At 41.4% G+C, this 22519-nt stretch overlaps 2 protein-coding genes across 4 annotated transcripts in view; both read left to right on the top strand.

Annotated features, from left to right (window-relative positions):
• Positions 1-6015, top strand: part of LOC110533517 (homeobox protein PKNOX2) — a 118949-nt gene extending 112934 nt beyond the window's left edge. For all 3 annotated transcript variants that reach the window (XM_021617806.2, XM_021617805.2, XM_021617804.2), the window contains 4 exons: positions 616-735; positions 1377-1453; positions 1774-1949; positions 2340-6015. In XM_021617806.2, the coding sequence (XP_021473481.1) occupies positions 616-735; positions 1377-1453; positions 1774-1949; positions 2340-2569 (603 nt within the window). In that variant the 3' untranslated portion in view covers positions 2570-6015. The remainder of the gene's footprint in view (positions 1-615; positions 736-1376; positions 1454-1773; positions 1950-2339) is intronic.
• Positions 6016-7322: 1307 nt separating this feature from the next.
• panx3 (pannexin 3) lies at positions 7323-21923 on the top strand. Its single transcript, XM_036989919.1, has 6 exons — positions 7323-7423; positions 7965-8156; positions 9912-10054; positions 17272-17486; positions 20025-20773; positions 21272-21923. Exons 2-6 carry the CDS (start codon positions 7973-7975, stop codon positions 21328-21330), a joined length of 1350 nt encoding a protein of 449 aa, XP_036845814.1. The 5' UTR covers positions 7323-7423; positions 7965-7972; the 3' UTR covers positions 21331-21923.
• Positions 21924-22519: the final 596 nt, after the last annotated feature.

Genomic DNA, 22519 nt, shown 5'->3' with positions numbered 1-22519 from the left:
CACACACACACACACACACACACACACACACACACACACACACACACACACACACACACACACACACACACACACACACACACACACACACACACACACACACAATGCTTCTATTTTCTATCTGTGGGGACATGCAAACGAAAGCCTCTAACACATTGCTGTTTAAACTAGGACACTGGAACAGTTAATTATCATCTATACTGTAAAACAGAAATCAGCGATTTATTGAAGAAGTGCTTTTTCACAATTTTCTCAACCACCCACTGAGTTGGCACAAAACTCTTATCAAAGCCAAAGTTTTAATTACAAGCGTTCTACTTGTACTCTCTTGATTTCCCACCACACGTTGCCAGGTTTTTGAGGCAGATTTCTCATCTGAGCTCTCTATTTTAGATCAGACCGGCCTCGCAGATTCCTCTGAGTCAAGGGTGTTGCGAATCGACATTCCTTCCTCGCCTTTTATTTTAAGTATCATTACTCAAATTGGGTTGCTATGGCAATGGTGAAGAGGGCGGTTCTGCATTTGCCAAAGAGACGAGTAATTGGCACTCTCCCTTTGTTACTATGGCAACAATAACACCCCATCCCTCTTTCCATCCCTCTCTTCCATCCAAGGTAAACCTGGACTTGGCTTCACTCTTGGACAGTGACGACAAGAAGCACAAAAACAAGAGAGGGGTCCTGCCCAAGCATGCCACCAACATCATGCGCTCCTGGCTCTTCCAGCACCTCATGGTGAGCTAGCAACATTTCAGTGTTCATATCAATGTTAATGTGTTGGAGTTGTTCAAAAGAGGGCCATCACACTCTCAAAAAGTTTGTTTGGAGCGTAAAACCGTTGTATCCAGATAAGCAAAACATTTGATGGAAAAGTAAATTCATGCAACATATTTCTGAGTGCTGAACCATCACATTTTTTTTCTGATGTGCTGCTGAAGCTGGTAACAGAGCCTATATTCATATGTAGTCCATGGGTTAAGCTATGGAGGAAGATATTGAGAAGGGTCGAGCTATGGAGGAAAAGTGGGGTGAGGGGTTTAGAGCTGAAAATGTTAGGGTTATAGCTGTGTATGACTGAGGGCCCATCTAGAAACAGCTCCTATAGCTTCTACACCAATAGGCACTAGGGATCTGAATGAATTGAGTAGGTATAAGCAAGATGGTAGTTCCACCCTGTCTGATAGGCTGTGAGGATTTTTGTAATGTGTGAAAAAAGGTTAACAGGTTAGATTGAGAAGTCAGCGTGAAGATGGTAAGGGTTAGGGATGAGAGGTGCGAGTGGAGGGTTTGAACTATTCATTCACAACAATTCTAATTGAAATTGATTCAACTTTACTGATGGCACTCTAAATATCTTATATCTTTCCCTTTTGTAGCATCCCTACCCAACAGAGGATGAGAAAAGACAGATTGCAGGACAAACCAATCTCACCTTATTACAGGTCAACAACTGGTAAGATTGTAATACTACTACTGCCAATGCAATATGACATGAAAATCAACTGGCTAAACGTATGGATGAAATTAATAGTGAATGATGAGTTCTAACCTCAGTCCTTTGCTCTACCACCTAATGGTGATTCACAACATATTGGCGCCATCTACTGGTCTAAAAATGCTCTCAGTATCAGAGTACAAAACCCTAACAGAGAAAAAATGTCTGTCTCTATGTTTCTCTTACACTTATTTTTCTATTTTCCTTCCCTCTCCCTCCCCTCTCCATCTCTCTCTCTGTCCCTCTCTCATTTTCTCTCTCTCTCTCACAATCTCTAGGTTTATCAACGCTCGCAGGCGCATCCTCCAGCCCATGCTGGATGCCAGTAACCCAGACCCAGCCCCCAAGGCTAAGAAGATGAAGTCCCAACACCGTCCAACCCAGCGCTTCTGGCCAGACTCCATTGTGGCTGGAGTCTTGCAGACACATGGACCTCACTCTAATAACGCCGACAGTACGTCACTAAACCATTCAAACGTTCTGTCCATGTCTGTTTCAACACTCTAGACAAAGATTGGTTGAGTCAACATGGTTCTCTTGTAATTCCAACATAGTTTCCTCGTTATTTCAACCTACTTTATCAAGGGAATCATTTTGCGTCAATGTGCATAGTTAATGTGCACATACACACTCAATAGTCATTGATTTTTAAAGCAATGGATCGGCGAAATACAGTCAATATTGGCATGGGCTATATAGATTCCACCACATTAGACCATTCCATTATTTTTAAACCCATGAGGGGGATTAAATGAGTTCATCACTTAGATGAGAAGGGTTTAGAATCGAAGGCAGTTAAAGTGTGTTAACCCTGTGTTGCCTGTTTCTCCTCCTTCTCATACAGACCCCCTAAACTTTGACAGCCTCCAACCCCTGTCTTCTGTCTCAGCCACACTGTCCATGCAGCAAGCCATGCTCGGGGGAACCGATGACTCCATGGATGGCACAGAGGAAGAGGAAGAGGAAGAAGAGGAAGGGATGGAAGAGGAGGAGGAAGAGGAGGATGAGGAGGAAGAAGAGAGTGAGGGAGGAAGGAGAGATCTGGGCATGGAGCATAGAGAGGGACTCGAGTAATGAGAGATGTTAGAGGACTACGTGACCTTTTGACACCTGGGTTGTGTTCATTAGTCACCAAATGGAAGAACATTTTGACTAATTTCTCCAATAAGAAACAGTCATTTTCAATTTCTGTTGCTCTAATGCACACAACCCAGCCCATACACAAAATAAAATTCTGGGTTGTTTGGATGACCCAACCTCAGGGTTGCAGGCATTGGGTCACATAGTTTGGTTGTTTTCTTTGAAAATACAAATATTGGGTTGTTGATGCTGGGTTATTAAGATATAACCCAGCGGGTCAGATCAGAAGACTGGGGGCGTAGCCTTCATATAGTTATTTTTGGGCACCCGTGAGAGTAAATGTCATTCTCGTTCATCTGTTCTGTTATCACATGTTAAGGTTGAACACGGACAGTTTTGTAGCTTTAATGAGGCTTACAAAAGTGCATGAGTTCCTTAAGAGCTTATGCAAATTCCAATGGTAAGATAGTTACCACTTTGTTACAATATGTAAATAACATTTTAGAATATGTACTTTGCAAAAATAGTCAAGTAAAATAGACATGTGCAAACATAACATGATGAACAGGTAATAAAGTTACTCATAGGTGGCCAAAAATAACTATCTGAAAGCCACGCCCCGTAATAAGCCCCCCCCCCCTCCAGAAAAAAACACACAGCTACTGGGTCAACCCAGTATGAAAGTGAATAAAAAAACAAATTTATGGTCAAATTAACCCATGTTAGGGTAATCCCAACAACCAAACATGTTTGGTTATTCACGCAACCCAACTGGCTGGGTCAAAAAAATTAAAAATAATATTTACCCAGTGCTGGGTTACCAAATAACCCAAATTGGGTTGTTTTTAACCCAGAATTATTTAGAGTGTACTCTCCCGCTACAACCCACACCTCCATTCAAAGTCACCCCTTGACCAGCCCCTAGATTCAGGCCATAGACACACCTCGAATGGGCCTTTTGTTTTTTCTACCATGGATGTCTGTATAGAAACTACAGATCCTTCCCATCAGAACTCTTAAGACTGAAGAGCCTATATGAGGCTGAAGGTGTCCTAAAATGGACACCATACTATGTGGACTAGTGGGTCACCCCAATCCTCTTATGTTTTATTACAGACAAAATTGATGACAATGACAATGAAGAAAACTATGAAGAAAACTATGAGTTGCTGTATGTGAGTTGCTTGTAAGCTGTACTGTAGGTCTATACCTGGCCATCACGTTGGGTTCCATGCTTTGGTATCATCCATGCCGTAGTCCGTTTAAATGACTCTTTGGTTCTCAGGTTGACTCCATTGACTCCATAAGCACGACATTGTCATACAGTTTTCCACACAAGTTTTCATGACATTGATGATGAGGGATTATTTGCTGCAACAAAATTGATGTTTTCAGGTATGATAAAAAAAGGCTGAGGCTGCGGATCCGTAGGTAACCGCCCCCGTCTCACCCCTGCCCTTCCCTGCCCCGCCCTGCCCCGCCCTGCCCCACCCCGCTGGATCCCAAGGAAAGATCTGTACCATGTTCTGCACATGTTTTTCTTTACCTCTAATTTACGCACACATTTTTGTGGTCATCCTCCGTTGATATTTCTCACTGTCAGTCGTGAACGGTGAAACGTCCATGCAGCATCTGCATGCCAATCATTTGATCTCAATCAGTTTCATGGGAATATGCATTTAGATCTTCTTAGTTATGTACAGTGTTGTTTCGAATTATGTACAGTGAGTGAATTTTAGAACAGATGGAGTTAACAAACTGTAGCATATCTTTGTTTTGTTTCAAATAAAGCACATATTTTGCCAAGAGGCGCACGCTGTTTATTAGAGAAAAATGCAACCATTATGTTATATACAATACTATCATTATGTGATCTTGCGGACATTTATTCAGCTTTGATTTAAATGTATTAAATTAGCACCGTTCGCCAGAGTAGCCTGTTCTCTAGAAGTAAAGCAGCCTGCAGAGATTGTGCGTAAATAGAGGATCCCTCACATGCTCCTAAGCTGTAGGACCTTAAACCCCCAGGAAGAAAAATCCAGTAAAAGTCGGATCCGCAGCCACTCAGTAAAAAAAAAACATTGAATTATTTGTATCCATGAGCAAAAACGTTTTCAGTAACCTGACAGCACAAAGTATGTATATTCGATTTTTAACATTTGTGTTATGTTGTTGAAGGCTTGCATATTTCTTAGAGCTCTCAGAAGGCGGTCCAAGCGGAACCTTCTTTGTAGAAGGCACAAAGTTACTGTTGTGACGTTCTGGAGGTCTTGCGTGAATCTGAGTTATCGAAGTAACTGATGGCCAGTCAAGCTGACAAAATCTCTAGACTGTAGAAAATGTCACATTGAGAATTCACATGACAAACAAAACACTGCCCTGGTAACAGTGTCTCAATGAGTTAACGAAAAACACACCAACATGGAGAGAGGTGATGTCCTCAATTCATATTAACTGACAGCCTTTACAAGAAAAATGCAATTTGAAGCGGAAGCCTGGAGATTTAAAGAGAATAGTTAAATTCCTGCCATATCTTTTACGTGAAGGATTTGAAGAAACTGTGAAAACTAATCTCAGCTCTCTTTTTGTGCTAAATGAAATCCACAAAATGGAGTCACCCATTTCTGATGTGATGTCTTGAAAAGAAAAACCTGTTCTTGAATTTTCCTTGGTCTTTGTGAAGTATGTTCTTCATTATTCATTTTCTTGATTGCTTATTTTTTTTAATGGTTCTTCCAGCGCAGGTGACAATAGGGAAACATTTTTTTTAGTTTGTACACATTAATGTCATTATCTATTCTGTTTCAATAGACCATTTTTAATAATTAAAGATATAAAGCTACTCGTTTGAGTATCCTTTTGAGGCAGAAAAATGTGTACAGTTCCATTTGTGTGCATATGACTTTGATTGCACATATTGAGCATACAGTGTACATATTAGGACAGGCTTAGTCTGAGTCTATTATAGAAACTGTATGAGTATGACACAGTGAATGTGTGAAGTTTTGTGTCATTATACATCATAACAGCATCTTGACAGTGTAATAGCCACAGCCCTCCTCCCTGTCTCCAGATTAGGAAATACAATCCAAATAGCTGTGAATGATGATGTCATATTTCAGTACCCTTAACTGCTGTGGTGGTTGTTCTATCTGCCTCACTCAGAGGAAGCACAACGTGAAAGCACTAAAGATAACCCCACATGTTGTCATGAATGTGTGCCTGTTGCTCATTGTTAAGTCCTGCTCTATTGCTCCTGTCAGAAAAGTTCACCCCAGCCACACTACCTGTTGCAGGCTGACAGTAACCCAACTTTGCAAACAAGAAAGACCACAAGAGTTCAACTTCCAAGTATTAGAGAATAACCACAGTTCTCCATGTTTTTAACTGAATCCTCCCGTAAACGAACTACCCAAATTAAAGATGACTCTCAGACCAAACGGCCTCAATGTAGAGAAACCTTTTCTTTGTCTAATATCCCACTCACCAGTTGTTAATCAAGCCTATGATTATTCCTTGCTGGAGTACCACACAGATGTCTTCCCAGCTTTTCATTTGTGTGATCCATATAAATACAGATTATCACTTCACATTTGCTGAATATGATACAACTAAGATCTTCTGTAGATCGCCATTATATATTGATTTCAGACATTCTGCAGTTTATCACTGGTATGGACACACATACATGCACACACACACAAACTTGTTTGGACAACAAGTTTGGACACAGCATTATTCTACAATGAAAATAGTAAAAATAAAGAAAAACCCTTGAATGAGTAGGTATGTCCAATTTTTTGATTGGTACTGCATCCATATCAACACACACACACACACACACACACACACACACACACACACACACACACACACACACACACACACACACACACACACACACACACACACACACACACACACACACACACACATACACACACTTTTACCCCAGTGTTTTACCCAAAAGGCTCAGACTTTCTTTTTTCACGTAAGCGGGCTGGCACCTGTGTCTCACTGGGCAATGGCACCAGCGAACCTGCCGTCATTGGCACTTTTTAGCTGGCATTTACATAACAATGACTAACTGTGAACTTTTACTTTTTTGTTTTTACACAGAGGCTAATGGCTTCTAGCAAAGTAACTTTTTTGATTCTGCAGAGGTTGTTGATTCTGCTCTTCACAAGTCTTCACTGTCAGCCCTAGCTATGGAAACACAAGTTCCACAGCATAACATAGGGGTGTATACATTAGTGTAGAAAGGAGCATAATGTTACCAGTCCCATCAGCAGTACTGAAATAGCTGTAGCAGGCAAAGCCTAACTGTAACTGCCATCCTCCATACTATGTGCTAGAAGCAGCATCTCTTGAGCCAACCTGAGGTATAAATAGGAAGGGAAATGACAGAGGCAGGAAAAGCCACTGGTGCTGGGGCCTTGTTTGAAGTGGGCTGCTGCCATGGCAGTCGAGAGCGTGGTTGGGACATCAGTGGATAGCAAGGGCAGTGTCTCATAGGCACACACATGCACACGTAAGTCTACACACACACACACATACACACACACACACACACACACACACACCGTCACCCCCGCTCCCCACTGCCATCTGGGCTCCAGCATACAGCAACAGTGGTCCCTTGTAATTAGACCCATAGACCCAGGAGCCAGGCCCAGTCCAGCCCAGTCCCAGCCTCTCATTTAGCAGGGCCCTCCTGGACTACTTAAGGGCCTCGCCAACACAGCTCTGGTCTTCAGAGGTCCGTTTGGTTCAGTTGTCTCACTGCATTTAATTTCTGGATTTCCACCCTGCAGTCACTGGTCACTGGAAAGAGCAAGCAGGTTGAAGGTAACGTGGAGGCTTTTTTATTATCATGATTTAAAGGCTGTTGACATTTAGGGAGCTAGAGGTGTGTAGAATAAGTGGTATTTATATCAATGGTTTAAATGACTGATGTATGTTTGGTATTTACCTTATGGTGACGCAGTATTGTCAACTGAAGAGAAATATCTGATACCATTTTTCTCTTCTCATCCTTAGCCATAGTTTTGCATACAGTTATGATTCCGTCACACATAGAAATCCAGTTTAATTTCTCAAATTGGACATCAAAACTATAATTCCAGGTGTTTAATAACATTACACGGGCAATCTGAAATATGTATCAATAATTAAAGAAAAAGATTAACACAACTGAATACAAAGTACATTCTAATATGCTACAGGGTAGGACATCTATTTTCCCTAGCTAACTCTTGGTTGTCAGTTGGGATTAGATCCTGCCCAGTCTAAAAACTCTTTGTGCACTATAGGGCTTAGTGCTATCAAGTCTCAGTGGACTCAGGTTGGTGATGTTGGTTAAATTCAACATTTTCCTGTCCCTTTCTAGGCCCCAAGATGTCCATCGCTAATGCGGCTGCCCAGGCCATGCTGTCAGACGCCCTGCTACGCGACGGCGCTGGGGGCAACCGCATCGGTCACCTGGAGCTGGAGCTGCCACTTGACAGGGTCATCAAGTTTGTGTCCGTGGGGCTGCCCTTACTGCTAGTGTCCATGGCCTTCGCTCGAGAAATCTCCATCGGTCAGTCTGTCTCTCTCTCCCTCCCCTTGTTTTGCTGCACATTTGGCCCATTATGAGATATTCATTTTCTTTCCTCTCTTTTTGCCTGTCTTTCCCTTTTCTGTGTTATTTTCTCTTTTCTCACGCCTCTTTTGTCCCATGTATCATTGTGTCATCTGCCTCATTATCGTTTCCTTTGCCTCACATTTCTCTCTCTAGTCTTTTCCCTTTACTGTGTTGGGGTGAGAACCTGTGTTTAGGCTATTCGATTAACTATTCAAAAACTTAATTCTAACGGCTCTCATGAATTGCAGGAGTATCCTATTATTTTCAATGAAGTCTTTACATGTATTCATAGCATTTACATTTGTTTCCTGATTTGAGTTGACATGTACTGGACCCCAACCTTGGTCAACTGCAGCAATAACACTAATACCCAACAATGTGTGTGGTAGCGGCAGCCATAACAGGCTACGTACAGACAAGCTTATTTCCTCGTTTTATTGACATTGAGCTAACGATCGTCTTCCTACGGAGCTGGCCTATAATCAGCCGCTACAGATGCTTATAGGAAGGGGGATGATTGAGAGCAGCGTTCGCCGCCGCCGCATTGCTCGGTAATTACAGGCAACCTGCTGTTTTTGCAGCTCTCTATCGAAGTCAAATGATAGGACATGTTAATTACCTGGAAGATGTTGCAAAACGGAAAACAGTCTAGGAACAGTTGATGGATCTTGGCCCTTCTTATCTAGTTTGTTTTCTGCTTTATCTTTCGTTGATTGTCTGGGTGGTGTCTGTTTTGTGTGTGGTGTTGGTTGTGTGTGTTGTGTGCACCTGCGGCTGCAGACAAGATTTCTGCCACAGCTACAAATAGCTGGGTGAGAAGGAGCCCTTGTTGTAAAATGTGTAACAAGCAAGATAGGGATGGCAATAGGGGTTCTTTGTCAAACTGTCTGTGGTAGAAGGAACATGCTTTGTTGCTGTCTGTGTTACCTTGTAACCCAACGGTCTTGTTAAATAGTCCATTTCAGATACAGTATGTCCCCAGCGATCTCAATTTACTAAAAGACATGCGCACGCGCGCGCGCGCACGCACGCACACACACACACACACACACACACACACACACACACACACACTTTCACATCTACATTGTGTTACATGTAATCTGTCCATGAACAGTAATGACATAATAACATACTAACAGTATGGGTGCAACATAAGCCTTCTGCATGTCCTGTCAGTAAATTTATGGTTGCATGAGAAAACTCTCAATATAAGAGTTTATGGTTGCGTTAGGAGACTCTCACGAATGTGGAGATGTGGAGGCTGTCTATAAAAATAGGCGTCCTGCGTTTAACTCAGGGTTTCCTCTGAAGTGCAAGGGGCACGCCCGTCGCCCTACCCTGCCCTCCCAGCACTGCTGTAGGGGAGATAGACTGAAGGGAAGGGTGTGGACCCCTGTCTCTGTGGTTCAACCATCTGTATGGTGGAGCGGGCTGGGCTCGGTCCTGAAAAACACCCACACATTAGGAGAGTAATACCACCCTGTTTTAAAACCCATTTTTCCATTTAGAAACATATGATTTAGATTTTTTTTACATTTCTGCTTCTGGAAAAGGGACACTTGCACTTTAAAGTCTCTCTCTCTCTCTCTCTCTCTCTCTCTCTCTCGTGTGTTTATGCCTATGCATGCAAGTATGTTGTGTGTGCACATGCATGCATCTTTATGTCATCGTGATACCTTTACAAAATAGTTAATGTTTTTCCTCTAGGCCCACAGATCAGCTGTTTCCCCCCCAATAACTTTACAGCCAAGCAGGCAGCCTATGTGGACACATACTGCTGGGACTCCCTGATGCACCATGAGTTTGACACAGATGGAAACTTTGAGGAGCGATCCCTCTGGGTGCACAAGGTAAGGCTCTGTTCTGTCATGATGGAACGAGAGACACACACCTTAAAGTGGAGCTGACAGCGTTTTAACTACTTTGCAGATATGAATATGCAGATATGCTCATCGGGCGGCGCACAATTGGCCCAGCGTCGTCCGGGTTTGGCCGGGGTAGGCCGTCATTGTAAAGAATTTGTTCTTAACTGACTTGCCTAGTTAAATAAAGGTTAAATAAAAAAATATATATATATATAATAAAATGAAACAAACGATCATAGTATCAGTCATAAATATCAAATTCCCAGTTTATGCTACTAAACCAACTTTATAAGAAATGTTTAAATCAGGTTATATTTCTCTAATTATTTTAGTACTGAAAGCATAAGCTACAGCTAGCTAGCAATGCAGTGCATAACATGTGGTGAGTAGTTGACTCAAAGAGAGAGAAAGACAATAGTTGAACAGTTTTTAACAAATTAATTTCTTCCAAAATGAAGGAGAAGCAATATATATAGACAAAGAGATTGCCATTTTTTTTCTCACTTACTTAGCTAGCAAATGCAGCTACCTATTTTAGCTTACTCAAACACCCTGCTCAAACAGAGGGATATAGCTAGCTGGCTATGAGTATCCAACACGACACTGGAACTCTTCCAAGTCAAGGTAAGCTTTTGGTTTTACTAATTTATTGCCACTGGGGCCCGCCTGTGTAAGTGCTGAACTGCTTACTGACTGTACACTGTAACGTTACTGTATGATTGTAGCGGGTTTACTAACTAGCTATGTTGACTATGGTGTTACTTTAGCTAATATGGTGACATTGATGTAGGCTGTATTTGTATTTGTATTTATTATGGATCCCCATTAGCTGCTGCCAAAGCAGCAGCTACTCTTCCTGGTGTCCAGCAAATTAAGGCAGTTTATACCATTTTAAAAACATTACAATACATTCACAAATTTCACAACACACTGTCTGCCCTCAGGCCCTACTCCACCACTACCACATACAGTGGGGCAAAAAAGTATTTAGTCAGCCACCAATTGTGCAAGTTCTCCCACTTAAAAAGATGAGAGAGGCCTGTAATTGTCATCATAGGTACACTTCAACTATGACAGACAAAATGAGAAAAAAAAATCCAGAAAATCACATTGTAGGACTTTTTTATGAATTTATTTGCAAATTATGGTGGAAAATAAGTATTATAAGTAGTCATCTCAACTCGCTCAATTTCCACAATATTTATTACAAGATTTAGTTGAGGTTTAGGGTTTAGTGAGTGTTTTGTTCCAAATACAATGCTTTTAGTTTTAGAAATATTTAGGGATAACTTATTCCTTGCCACCCACTCTGAAACTAACTGCAGCTCTCTGTTGAGTGTTTCAGTCGCTGTAGTAGCTGATGTGTATAGTGTTGAGTCATCCACATACATAGACACTCTGGCTTTACTCAAATTGAAAAAAGCAAGGGGCCTAAACAGCTTCCCTGGTGAATTCCTGATTCTAACTGGACTATATTTGAGAGGCTTCCATTAAAGAACACCCTATGTGTTCCGTTAGACAAGTAACTCTTTATCCACATCCACACCCCACATGGGGTGTAAAGCCATAACACATACGTTTTTCCAGCAGCAGACTAGGTTTGATAATGTCAATAGCTGCACTGAAGTCTAACAAGACAGCACCCACAATCATTTGATCAATTTCTCTCAGCCAATCATCAGTCATTTGTGTAAGTGCTGTGCTTGTTGAGTGTCCTTACCTGTAAGCATGCTGAAAGTCTGTTGTCAATTTGTTTACTGTTTACTGGTCAAACACCATTTTTTTCAGAAGTTTACTAAGGGTTGGTAACAGGCTTATTGGTCGGCTAATTGAGCCAGTAAAGGGGGCTTTACTATTCTTGGATAGCGGAATGACTTTAGCTTCCCTCCAGGTCTGAGGTCACATGCTCTCTAGTAGGCTTAAATTGAAGATGTGGCAAATAGGAGTGGAATTATCCTCAGTAATTTTCCTTCCAGATTGTCAGACTCCGGTGGCTTGTCATTGCTGATAGACAACAATAATCTTTTTACCTCTTCCACACTGACTTCACGAAATTCAAAAGTATAATTCTGGTCTTTCATAATTTGGTCCGATATACTTGGATGTGTAGTGTCAGCGTTTATTGCTGGCATGTCATCCCTAAGTTCGCTTATCTTGCCAATGAGAAAGTCATTAAAGTATTAAAGTAGTTTGCAATATCAGTGGGCTTTGTGATGAATGAGCCATCTGATTTAATGAATGAAGGAGCCGAGTTGGCTATTTTTCCCAAAATTTCATTTTAGTTGCCCCAAAGCTTTTTACTATCATTCTTTATATAATTTTTCTTTGCTTCATAGTGTAGTTTATTTTTATTTTTATTTAGCTGATTCACATGATTTCTTAATTGCCATACCTTTTGCCTTATCTCTCTCAACCACACAATTTTTCAATTCATCATCAATCCAAGGGGATTTATCAGTTTTTACAATCATTTTCTTAATGGGTGCGTGCTTATTAGTAACTGGAATAAGCAGTTTCATAAATGTGTCAAGTGCAGTGTCTGTTTGCTCCTCTTTACACACCACAGACCAGCAAATATTCTTTACATCATCAACATATGAATCACTACAAAACTTATTGTATGACCTCTTATGTACTATATTAGGCCCAGCCTTTGGAACTTTGGTTTTCCTAGATATGGCTATTATATTGTGATCACTACATCCTCTGTATTTGGATACTGCTTTAAAGCAAACATTTGCAGCACAAGTAAAGATGTGATCAATACATGTTGATGATTTAATTCCTGTGTTGTTTTTAACTACCCTGGTAGGTTAACTGACAACCTCATCCAGGTTGCAGGCACTGGTTACAGTTTGAAGTTTATTCCTGAGTGGACAGCTTGATTTTTAAATTAAATGTATTTAACCTTTATTTAACCAGGTAGGCCAGTTGAGAACAAGTTCTCATTTACAACTGCAACCTGGCCAAGATAAAGCAAAAACAACAACACAGTAACTCTGTCACATGGGATAAACAAACGTACAGTCAATAACACAATTGAAAAATATGTATACAGTGTGAGCAAATTAAGTAAGAAGGTAAGGCAATACATAGGCCAATAGTGGTGAAGTAGTTACAATTTAGCAATTTACACTGGAGTGACACTTGTGCAGATGTGCAGGAAATACTCTTGTGCAAAAGAGCAGAAAAACAAAAACAAATATGTGGATGAGGTAGGTAGTTGGTTGGATGGGCTATTTACAGATGGGCTGTGTGCAGCTGCAGCGATCGGCAAGCTGCTCTGACAGCTGACGCTTAAAGTTAGTGAGGGAGATATGTCTCGATTTTTGCAATTCGTTCCAGTCATTGGCATCAGAGAACTGGAAGGTAATGCGGCCAAAGGAGGTGTTGGCTTTGGGGATGACTAGTGAAATATACCTGCTGGAGCGCGTGCTATGGGTGAATGGTGCTATGGTGACCAGTGAGCTGAGATAAGGCGGAGCTTTACCTAGCAAAGACTTGTAGATGACCTGGAGCCAGTGTGTTTAGCAACGAATATGTAGTCAGGACCAGCCAACGAGAGCACTGCACGAGGTTGCAGTGATGGGTTGTATATGGGGCTGTGGTGACAAAATGGATGGCACTGTGATAGACTGCATCCAATTTAGAGAAGAGTGTTGGAGGCTATTTTGTAAATGACATTGCCGAAGTCAAGGATCGGTAGGATAGTCAGTTTACGAGGGTATGTTTGGCAGCATGAGTGAAGAAGGCTTTGTTGTGAAATACAAAGCCAATTCTAGATTTAACTTTGGATTGGAGTTGCTTAATGTGGGTCTGGAAGGAGAGTTTACAGTCTAGCCAGACACCTAGGTATTTATTGTAGTCCACATATTCTAAGTCAGAGCCATCCAGAGTAGTGATGCTAGTCGGGCGGGCGGGTGCGGGCAGCGATCGGTTGAAGAGCATGCATTTAGTTTTACTTGCATTTAAGAGCAGTTGGAGGCCACGGAAGGAGTGTTGTATGACATTGAAGCTCATTTTGACGTTTGTTAATACAGTGTCCAAAGAAGGGCCAGAATGGTGTCGTCTGTGTAGAGGTAGAAAGAAAGACATCATTGATATATACAGAGAAAAGAGTCGATGATGATAGCCGGGCAATATTTAAATCACCCAGAAAATATACTGACCGTTAGCACTTAATGGTCAATGGCAGCTTCCCATCGAGAATGGGCTTTAGGTGAGGCAGATTAACCTGTAGCCATATTACTTCAACAGTATTTAACAATAGATCGTCTCTAAGCTTTACAGGAATGTGGTTCTGAATATAGACCGCAACATCACCTCCGTTGGAATTTCTGTCTTTTCGGTAGATTTTATAACCATGTATTTCTACCACTGTATTATCATCAAAGGTATTACCTTGGTGAATTTCAGAGAATATGAATGTAATCTGTTACAAGCAAGTTATTGACTTCATTGTCCTTGTTCCTATATTTTAAATATGGGATATTTTTACCACTTTTCTGGGTTGCTTGATTGTTTTTAATGCTTTACTGGGAAGTTTATCAGAGGTAGACTTACTGATGTTATTTACATTGGAGCTGATAGTGCAGGGTGAGCTGCATAAAGTGGTCTTCCTACGATTGCACACCGCCTTAGTGCTAAAAGTGTAACTCTGGTTTATAGGCTCATGATTACCGCTTACAATAGCTGCAGGATAAACAGATGTATTCGGTGCAATTAGGGGTACATAAACTAAATGAATTACATTGTGAATGCCAATGCCCCTAAGATCATGTACATTTGATGCAGCACTATGACAACTCATTGTCACAATGGTAGGGATTAACTGAGCTGGTCTTGGATCATTTACCAGTCATTGTTTCAACGCAGACTTGAAATGCGTGTCCAGGAGCCAAGATGATTTGGATCGACTCCGTCATTCCTGTAGAGTATCTTCTGTTTCCAGAAGGTAGTATTTTAGCCAGATGTGCAATGCCAGCCGTCTGCTGAATCTTTCACGCGGCCCAACTATGGAACTGGCCCTGAAATTATTGGCTGTTTTTTCAGTCTTTTAATGCTAAAGTCAGTTCTTTAAAATCAAATTTCAATTGTTTTGCAGTTATGATATGTTTAGCTTGGAAAGTTTTTTTGCCTGGTCACATACAGCTGATGTGTTGTGCATTGAAGTCAACAAGCAAAGGTAAAAGGTGAGAGGAGAGTGCATAGATGCATGAAGGAATACAACGTGGCTGTTATGAAAGTGAACTGTGTTTAGGCTTGATTAGGACTGTATTCAATCCGCAGCAACCTCATGATGGGTACAGTGGAAATTTGAGTGTCGTGTACTAGCCCAAACCTATCGCTGTTGCATTGAACTGGGTGAATGGAATATGAATGACAGTCATCCAATATGCTGCAATAGAAATAAGGTCATGCTCATGAAAAAACAAAATCGTCCTCCCTCATCTTAAAGGCATTGACTGAAGTGGATGAAGAGTCAATGGTATACTGGAGGCATTTTGTGTGCTATACTGGTATTTGGCGGTGTTGTTGGAAGATTCCCAATTTAAAAACAAGCATTACCAATACATTCTTAAGATAGAAACCTATGAGGTTGCTGGCCCTTGCTACATACTCGTCGCCAAACCCACTGGCTCCAGGTCATCGATAAGTCTTTGCTATGTAAAGTACCGTCTTATCTCATCTCACTGGTCACGAAAACAACAACCACCTCTAGCACGCGCTCCAGCAGGTATATCTCACTTGTCATCCCCAAAGCCAACACCTCCTTTGGCCGCCTTTCCTTCCAGTTCTCTGCTGCCAATGACTGTAACGAATTGCAAAAATCGAGACATATCTCCCTCACTAACTTTAAGCGTCAGCTGTCAGAGCAGCTTGCCGATCGCTGCAGCTGCACACAGCCCATTTTGTTTTTATTTACTTTTTTTTGCTCTTTTGCACACCAGTATTTCTACTAGCACATCATCATCCGCACATCTGTCACTCCAGTGTTAATTTGCTAAATTGTAATTACTTCGCTACTTTTGGCCTATTTATTGCCTTACCTCCTTACTCCATTTGCACACACTGTATATAGATTTTACTATTGTGTTATTGACTGTACTTTTTTTATCCCATGTGTAACTCTGTGCACACTATCCCTCTCAGCACTGCCTGGACTGCGCAAAAATGCAAATGCTTTCCGTTTGAGTTATGTTAGGTTTTATTTTCGTTTTTTGTCGCACTGCTTTGCTTTAACTTGGCCAGGTCGCAGTTGTAAATGAGAACTTGTTCTCAACTGGCCTACCTGGTTAAATAAAATAAAGGTGAAATAGAAAAGAAAGAAAATAATGTATATATCTTATTAAAAGGGACGGTTAAAGATTTCTCCAGACATAACATTATTAAAATCAAATCAAACTTTATTTGTCACATGCATGCAACAATTGTAGACCTTACCGTGAAATGCTGACTTACCAACAGTGCAGTTCAAAAATATTTACCAAATAAACTAAAGTTTAAAATAATAAAAAGTAACACAATAAAAACACTGTGACAAGACCTGAGGTTTCTGTTACTGAGGGCATTAGCAATTCATTTCAAAGCTCAGACGTGTCATTTTAGATGGGTTCTATAAATATGTAATAAGTAGTTATATAAATACTGGGCTGCCTAAGTAAGACATGAATCTCATGCTCATGGGTATAATGATGGAGTTTGCTGTGTCCATTTGTGTATTTTGATGTATTTGGTGGACAGTCTGTTCAGATGAGGGTAAGGAGCTGTGTCACAAGCTTGTGCGTAGCGCCTGTGTGTGTGTGTGTTTCTCAGTTGTACAGTACACATTTATGGAGTTTTAGGTATTCAACATGGTAAATTAGGCAAGATTGTGAGTAGATATGGAGAGAGATATGGAGCGCTGTATTTGTATAATTTGTTTGTACAGTAATCGTCATTACTTTCGAATGAAAAGTGCCTCTTGCTTCCTTAATGTCACAATGAGGAGGATCCATTAAAAGTCATTAATCTTTCTGATTAAAAATGTAAAATGTTGACTGTAAATCACTCTCTCGTTCTCTTCTTTTCTCTTATACTTTCACTCTCTCACTATTTTTTCTGTTCTCTTCTCTTTCTCTCTACCGCTCCGTCCCCTCCCTTCCTCTTCATTTCTTCATCACCTTCCTTCTTTCTTTCCTCTCTCCCTCCCTCCCTCTCAGATGTTCCCGTACTCTCTGTTGGCTATGGCCATGATGATGTACCTGCCTGCCCTCATCTGGCGTTTCCTGGTCATGCCGTCGTTGGGCTCCGACCTGCTCTTCATCATTGACGAGCTGGACAAATCCTACAACCGCTCCGTGCGATTGGCTCAGAGCATCCTGGAGATGCGCCAGAACACCCAGAACCCCTTCACCTTCCAGGCCGAGCTTGAGAGGTGAGAGCGGGTGTGGCAAAGATTATGGCAGAGATAGATCCAGACAGATTGGTTGAGGCAGGAATTTTGGACTGGGGAAGAGGGGAAGTAAGCAGGCTTAAAATTGATGTCTATTTTGATTCATTTGCACACAGGAAAATGTTAAACAATATGATGACGTTTAAATGCAAATTAAGAGACCATGTTGAGGAGAGGTAAAAAAAAATACCTGAGACAATTGCTTCAAAGCAAATACATTGTCCTAGGTAGACGTAAATTATTTTTTAAAAAGAAACAATATTCCGTATATCCAATTACATTGATCATAACATCATTTTGAATGTATACTACAACTTCATCTATCCAGTCATGTCATATTGCAATATAGTAAGTACTTAAATAAGCAACCTCAATAACATTTGAATTCTTCAAGTGTTTTGTGAGAATGGCAACACACTCCGACAGTCGTGCCAGTTCCTCTCCACTCTTTCATCTCGTTCAAATCCTCAATATTTATGATATCGATCAACTTCAAGTCTGTTTATTTGTATTCCAATTCAAAATAAATCTAATCCCTGTTTCTTTTCAAACTCATTTCAAACTCAATACGTTTCATCATTATTCTACAAGATCTCCACACCCTTTTTTTCCGTACAAGATTTGGTACATTTTCCATTACTTGCAGGCCCTTCGGAAAGTATTCAGACCCCTTGACTTTTTCTACATTTTGGTACATTACAGCCTTATTCTAAAATTGATGACATTTTTTTTTCTTTCATCAACCTACAAACAATACCCCACAATGACAGGTTTTTTGACATTTTTGCAAATCTATTAACAATTAAAAACAAATACTGTATTTACATAAGTATTCAGACTTTGCTATGAGACTCGAAAGGTACACACCTGTCTATATAAGGTCCCACAGTTGACAGTGGGTAGAAGGGTACCAAAACATTTCTGCAACATTGAAGGTCACCAAGAACACAGTGGCCTCCATCATTCTCAATTGGAAGAAATTTGGAACAACCAAGACTCTTCCTAGAACTGGCCGCCCGGCCAAACTGAGCAATCGGGGGAGAAGGGTCTCAGTCAAGGAGGGGACCAAGAACCCGATGGTCACTCTGACAGAGCTCTAGAGTTCCTCTGTGGAGATGAGAGATCCTTCCAGAAGGACAACCATCTCTGCAGCACTCCACCAATCAGGCCTTTATGGTAGAGTGACCAGACGGAAGCCACTCCTCAGTAAAAGGCACATGACAGCCTACTTGGAGTTTGCCAAAAGGCATCTAAAGACTCTCAGACCATGTGAAACAAGATTCTCTGGTCTGATGAAACCAAGATTGAATTTTTTTGTGTGTCACATCTGGTGGAAATGTGGAGGAAGTGTCACATCTGGAGGAAAACTGGCACCATTCCTGGCAACATCCCTACGGTGAAGCATGGTGGTGGCAACATCATGCTGTGGGGATGTTTTTCAGCGGCAGGGACTGGGAGACTTGTCAGGATCGAGGCAAAGATGAACGGAGCAAAGTACAGAGAGATCCGAAATGAAAACATGCTTCAGAGTGCTCAGGACCTTAAACTGGGGTGAAGGTTCACTTTCCAACAGGACAATGACCCAAGCACACAGCCAAGACAACCCAGGAGTGGCTTTGGGACAAGTCTGTGAATGTTCTTGAGTGGCCCAGCCAGAGCCCGGACTTGAACCCGACCAAACATCTCTGGAGCGACCTGAAAATAGCTGTGCAGCAACGCTCCCCATCCAACCTGACAGAGCTTGAGAGGATCTACAGAGAAGAATGGTAGAAACTCACCAAATACAGGTGTGTCCAGCTTGTAGCATCATACCCAAAAAGACTCAAGGCTGTAATCTCTGTCAAAGGCGCTTCAACAAAGTACTGAGTAAGGGTCTGAATACTTATGTAAATCTGATATTACAGTTTTTTTAGTTTAAAAAAAAATAAATGATCAAACATTTCTAAAAACGTGTTTTTGCTTGTCATTATTGGGTAATGTGTGTAGATTGAGGGAAAAAACATTTAATAAATTTTAGAATAAGGCTGTAACGTAATAAAATGTGGAAAAATTCAAGGTGTCTGAATACTTTCCGAAGGCACTATTTACATCTGTTTTGTACTGTCTCCTGGACTACCTCAAGCACTGCAACAGCTTCAACTCCTTCAAATGCAAAATGAAAATATATCTACTGGACTATTCATTCAATTACTCATTTTCTTCATTTTTTTCCCTCTGATCCATCATGTTTTTTTTCTTTGTGTGAATCTCTACCTATTTGAATCCGCTGTGTGGTGCTAGGGAAAAAAACAAAAGGTCCAGTAAGCTAATTACAGCTAAAAGTATCTGAAATGGAAACTGAAAACAAGACTCTATTTAGGCTTCAACTACAGTTATGTGACTGACTATTTAAATCTTGAATACTATGATAAATGCTTTAGATCCTCACACAACCTCCATTTCCAAACATCAGAGCCAATAACATGAGTGTGTTTGAGCCAACTGTCCTCTAACCCGATCTCTTCCATGGTCTCTTTTCAGGGCCAAGCGGAAGCGTTACTTCGAGTATCCCCTGTTGGAGAGGTACATGCAGAGCAAACACGGCTCCTACTTCCTGGTCAGCATGCTCTTTCTGCGCGGCTTCCTCTTGCTCACCTTCATGTCTGCCGCCTGCCTCTACCTCGTCTACTTCCACCTATCCGCCTTTCTCCAGGATGAGTTTAGCTGCTTTGTCCGCACCGGCTTGCTGCGCGACCAAAACTGGGTCCCAGAACTGGTCCAGTGCAAAATGACCGGCCAACTGGTCTTCCAGGTTATTAGCGTGGCCAACGGCGCTATCTACGTCCTTCTGGTACCTATCGTGCTGTTCAGCTTGGTCCGCCTCTTCTGTTGGGATACGACTCTATTGTCGGTCTACGAGGTTCTACCCGCATTGGGACTTAACAGCGGTCGCAAGCTGGGCTGCCCGCTCAACGACCTCAATGTTCTTCTACTGTTTTTGCGAGCTAACGTGGCGCATCTGCAGTCTTATGGCAGGCTGAGGGCCGTATGCTCGCTGGCATCCCCGCAGATCGGGAAGGGGAATGGCGTGAAGGGCGCAGGGATGCTGACGGCAGAGGAAATTGAGGAGAGGGCCGAGGCAGCACAGGAGCTGGAGGAGGAAGTGGAGGAGCTGCAGGAGGAAGGGAAGCTCAACCTGGTGGATATCATGACCATTTTAGGAGCGGCCCGGGGAAACGCGGTCAACTGCACCGATTCCAGGCCTCTGGTGGAGGAGAATATGAGTCTGGGTACTGTAACTCTTATCTACACTCTCAAACGTATTCTGCTTGTGGGATTGTTCGCCTATATTGTTTGGGATGTTCAGAAAATTATAAAGTGAGGGAGCTTTCTCTGCGAGAATGCAGATCATGTTCAAATTAAATAATGGACGGGGGTGAAAGCAGTTTTCATTGAATAGCCACTCTACTCTTACTGAATACTGAATATTGGATGAGGAGGCAATAGTAGTAATGGACTTCACTTGAGATGGCAGTTTTGATTCAAACTTTTCCATCTACACTGTGATACAAAAATGCGTTCCACAAACATTAACTGTCCACAAATAGTTTTCTTATACATGTACTACTATACCAGTAGGCCTAATATAAATAAGTATTACATGTTAGAGAGTTTTTCCTCAGGACTGGAAAGCCTATAATTCTAAAAGCGGCTTTTTTTAGGAACTACAGCAAGAGAGCAGATACAATTAGTTCCCACTCCTAACTCCCCTCTCTGTCTCCTTACAGAGCCAAACCACCAGGGGTACCATGAGTTGAAGGAGACTGCATCATGTAATCGTTACTAAACCACCAATTGACTGAACCATCAATGTGACACCAATTGAGGGGGGGGGGGGGTCAAAAAGATAACCTGGGAGAGAAGCGAGGGAAGGGGTTCTGTATCCAGAGAAGTTGTTCCAAAAAGCCTCCATTAGAATGAAAAGCTTGGTGGTTAACTTGAGCGATGTAGTTTCTTTATGTATGACTGAGCTTCTAGGTCGTTGTGACTCATCTTAATTTCAACCTCAGATTTCCTACTTTTCTTTATGGTTATGCGTTTTACTGTACTTGATTTTGTGATTTATGAGCAAGGAAAGTTGTTTGTGTTAAATGTCAACCAGTAACATTTTGTTTGTTCTATGTCAACAGATACCAATGTAATGAATAAAGTTATTTTTATGACTGTTGTGTTGAATGGCTCAAGTGCAACATTTCCCTCACCACTTGTGAATCACATTGTAAATGAATTGCCTCTGAAAATATATGTGATTATTTAATTGAATAAAATACATTGTAAAAGTGCTGACTCTCCACAAAATGCTTCTTTTATGTAAACATTCTGAGCTGAAACATTTGCTGCACTTTGAGTACCTTTTGTAATTAAAATAAGAAACATTTATGTATCTTGTCTTCACTGATGTTTTGAGCGCTTACACTTTGAAACTCTAAACTGGATTCTTCTTCTCTTACGCACCCCACATCTGCTATTTACTAGAAAGATAAACACAGACTCTTATTCTCCTCTTTACTAAATTGTAATAAAATTATATTACATTCAAATTCTTATCCTACACCCAGTCCTGACTGAAAGGGCCACCAAAATTACACCTTCAACATTCACACATTTATAGTTACTGGGTTAAGAAATGACCCAGGGTTGGGTTGGGAAAACCAGGGTTGGGAAAACAGGGTTAAGAAATGACCCAGGGTTGGGTTGGGAAAACCAGGGTTGGGAAAACAGGTTTAAGAAATGACCCAGGGTTGGGTTGGGAAAACCAGGGTTGGGAAAACAGGGTTAAAAAATGACCCAGGGTTGGGTTGGGAAAACCAGGGTTGGGAAAACAGGGTTGATAATGTAGGGGTTGAAGAAAGTTTCACATATTTGCTGCCCAATGTGGTTTGGAGTGCTGAGATAACATTTTGAGCTGCAATGTCAGATGTCCTGCAAAGACTCTGCTTTAGGTCAACACTCTTAGAAAAGAAAAGCATAGCGGA

Source organism: Oncorhynchus mykiss, chromosome 10, assembly GCF_013265735.2.
Source record: "Oncorhynchus mykiss isolate Arlee chromosome 10, USDA_OmykA_1.1, whole genome shotgun sequence".
Classification (NCBI taxonomy): domain Eukaryota; kingdom Metazoa; phylum Chordata; class Actinopteri; order Salmoniformes; family Salmonidae; genus Oncorhynchus; species Oncorhynchus mykiss.
The sequence above is the reverse complement of the archived record's forward strand: the minus strand, read 5'-3'. Positions and strand labels throughout refer to the sequence as shown.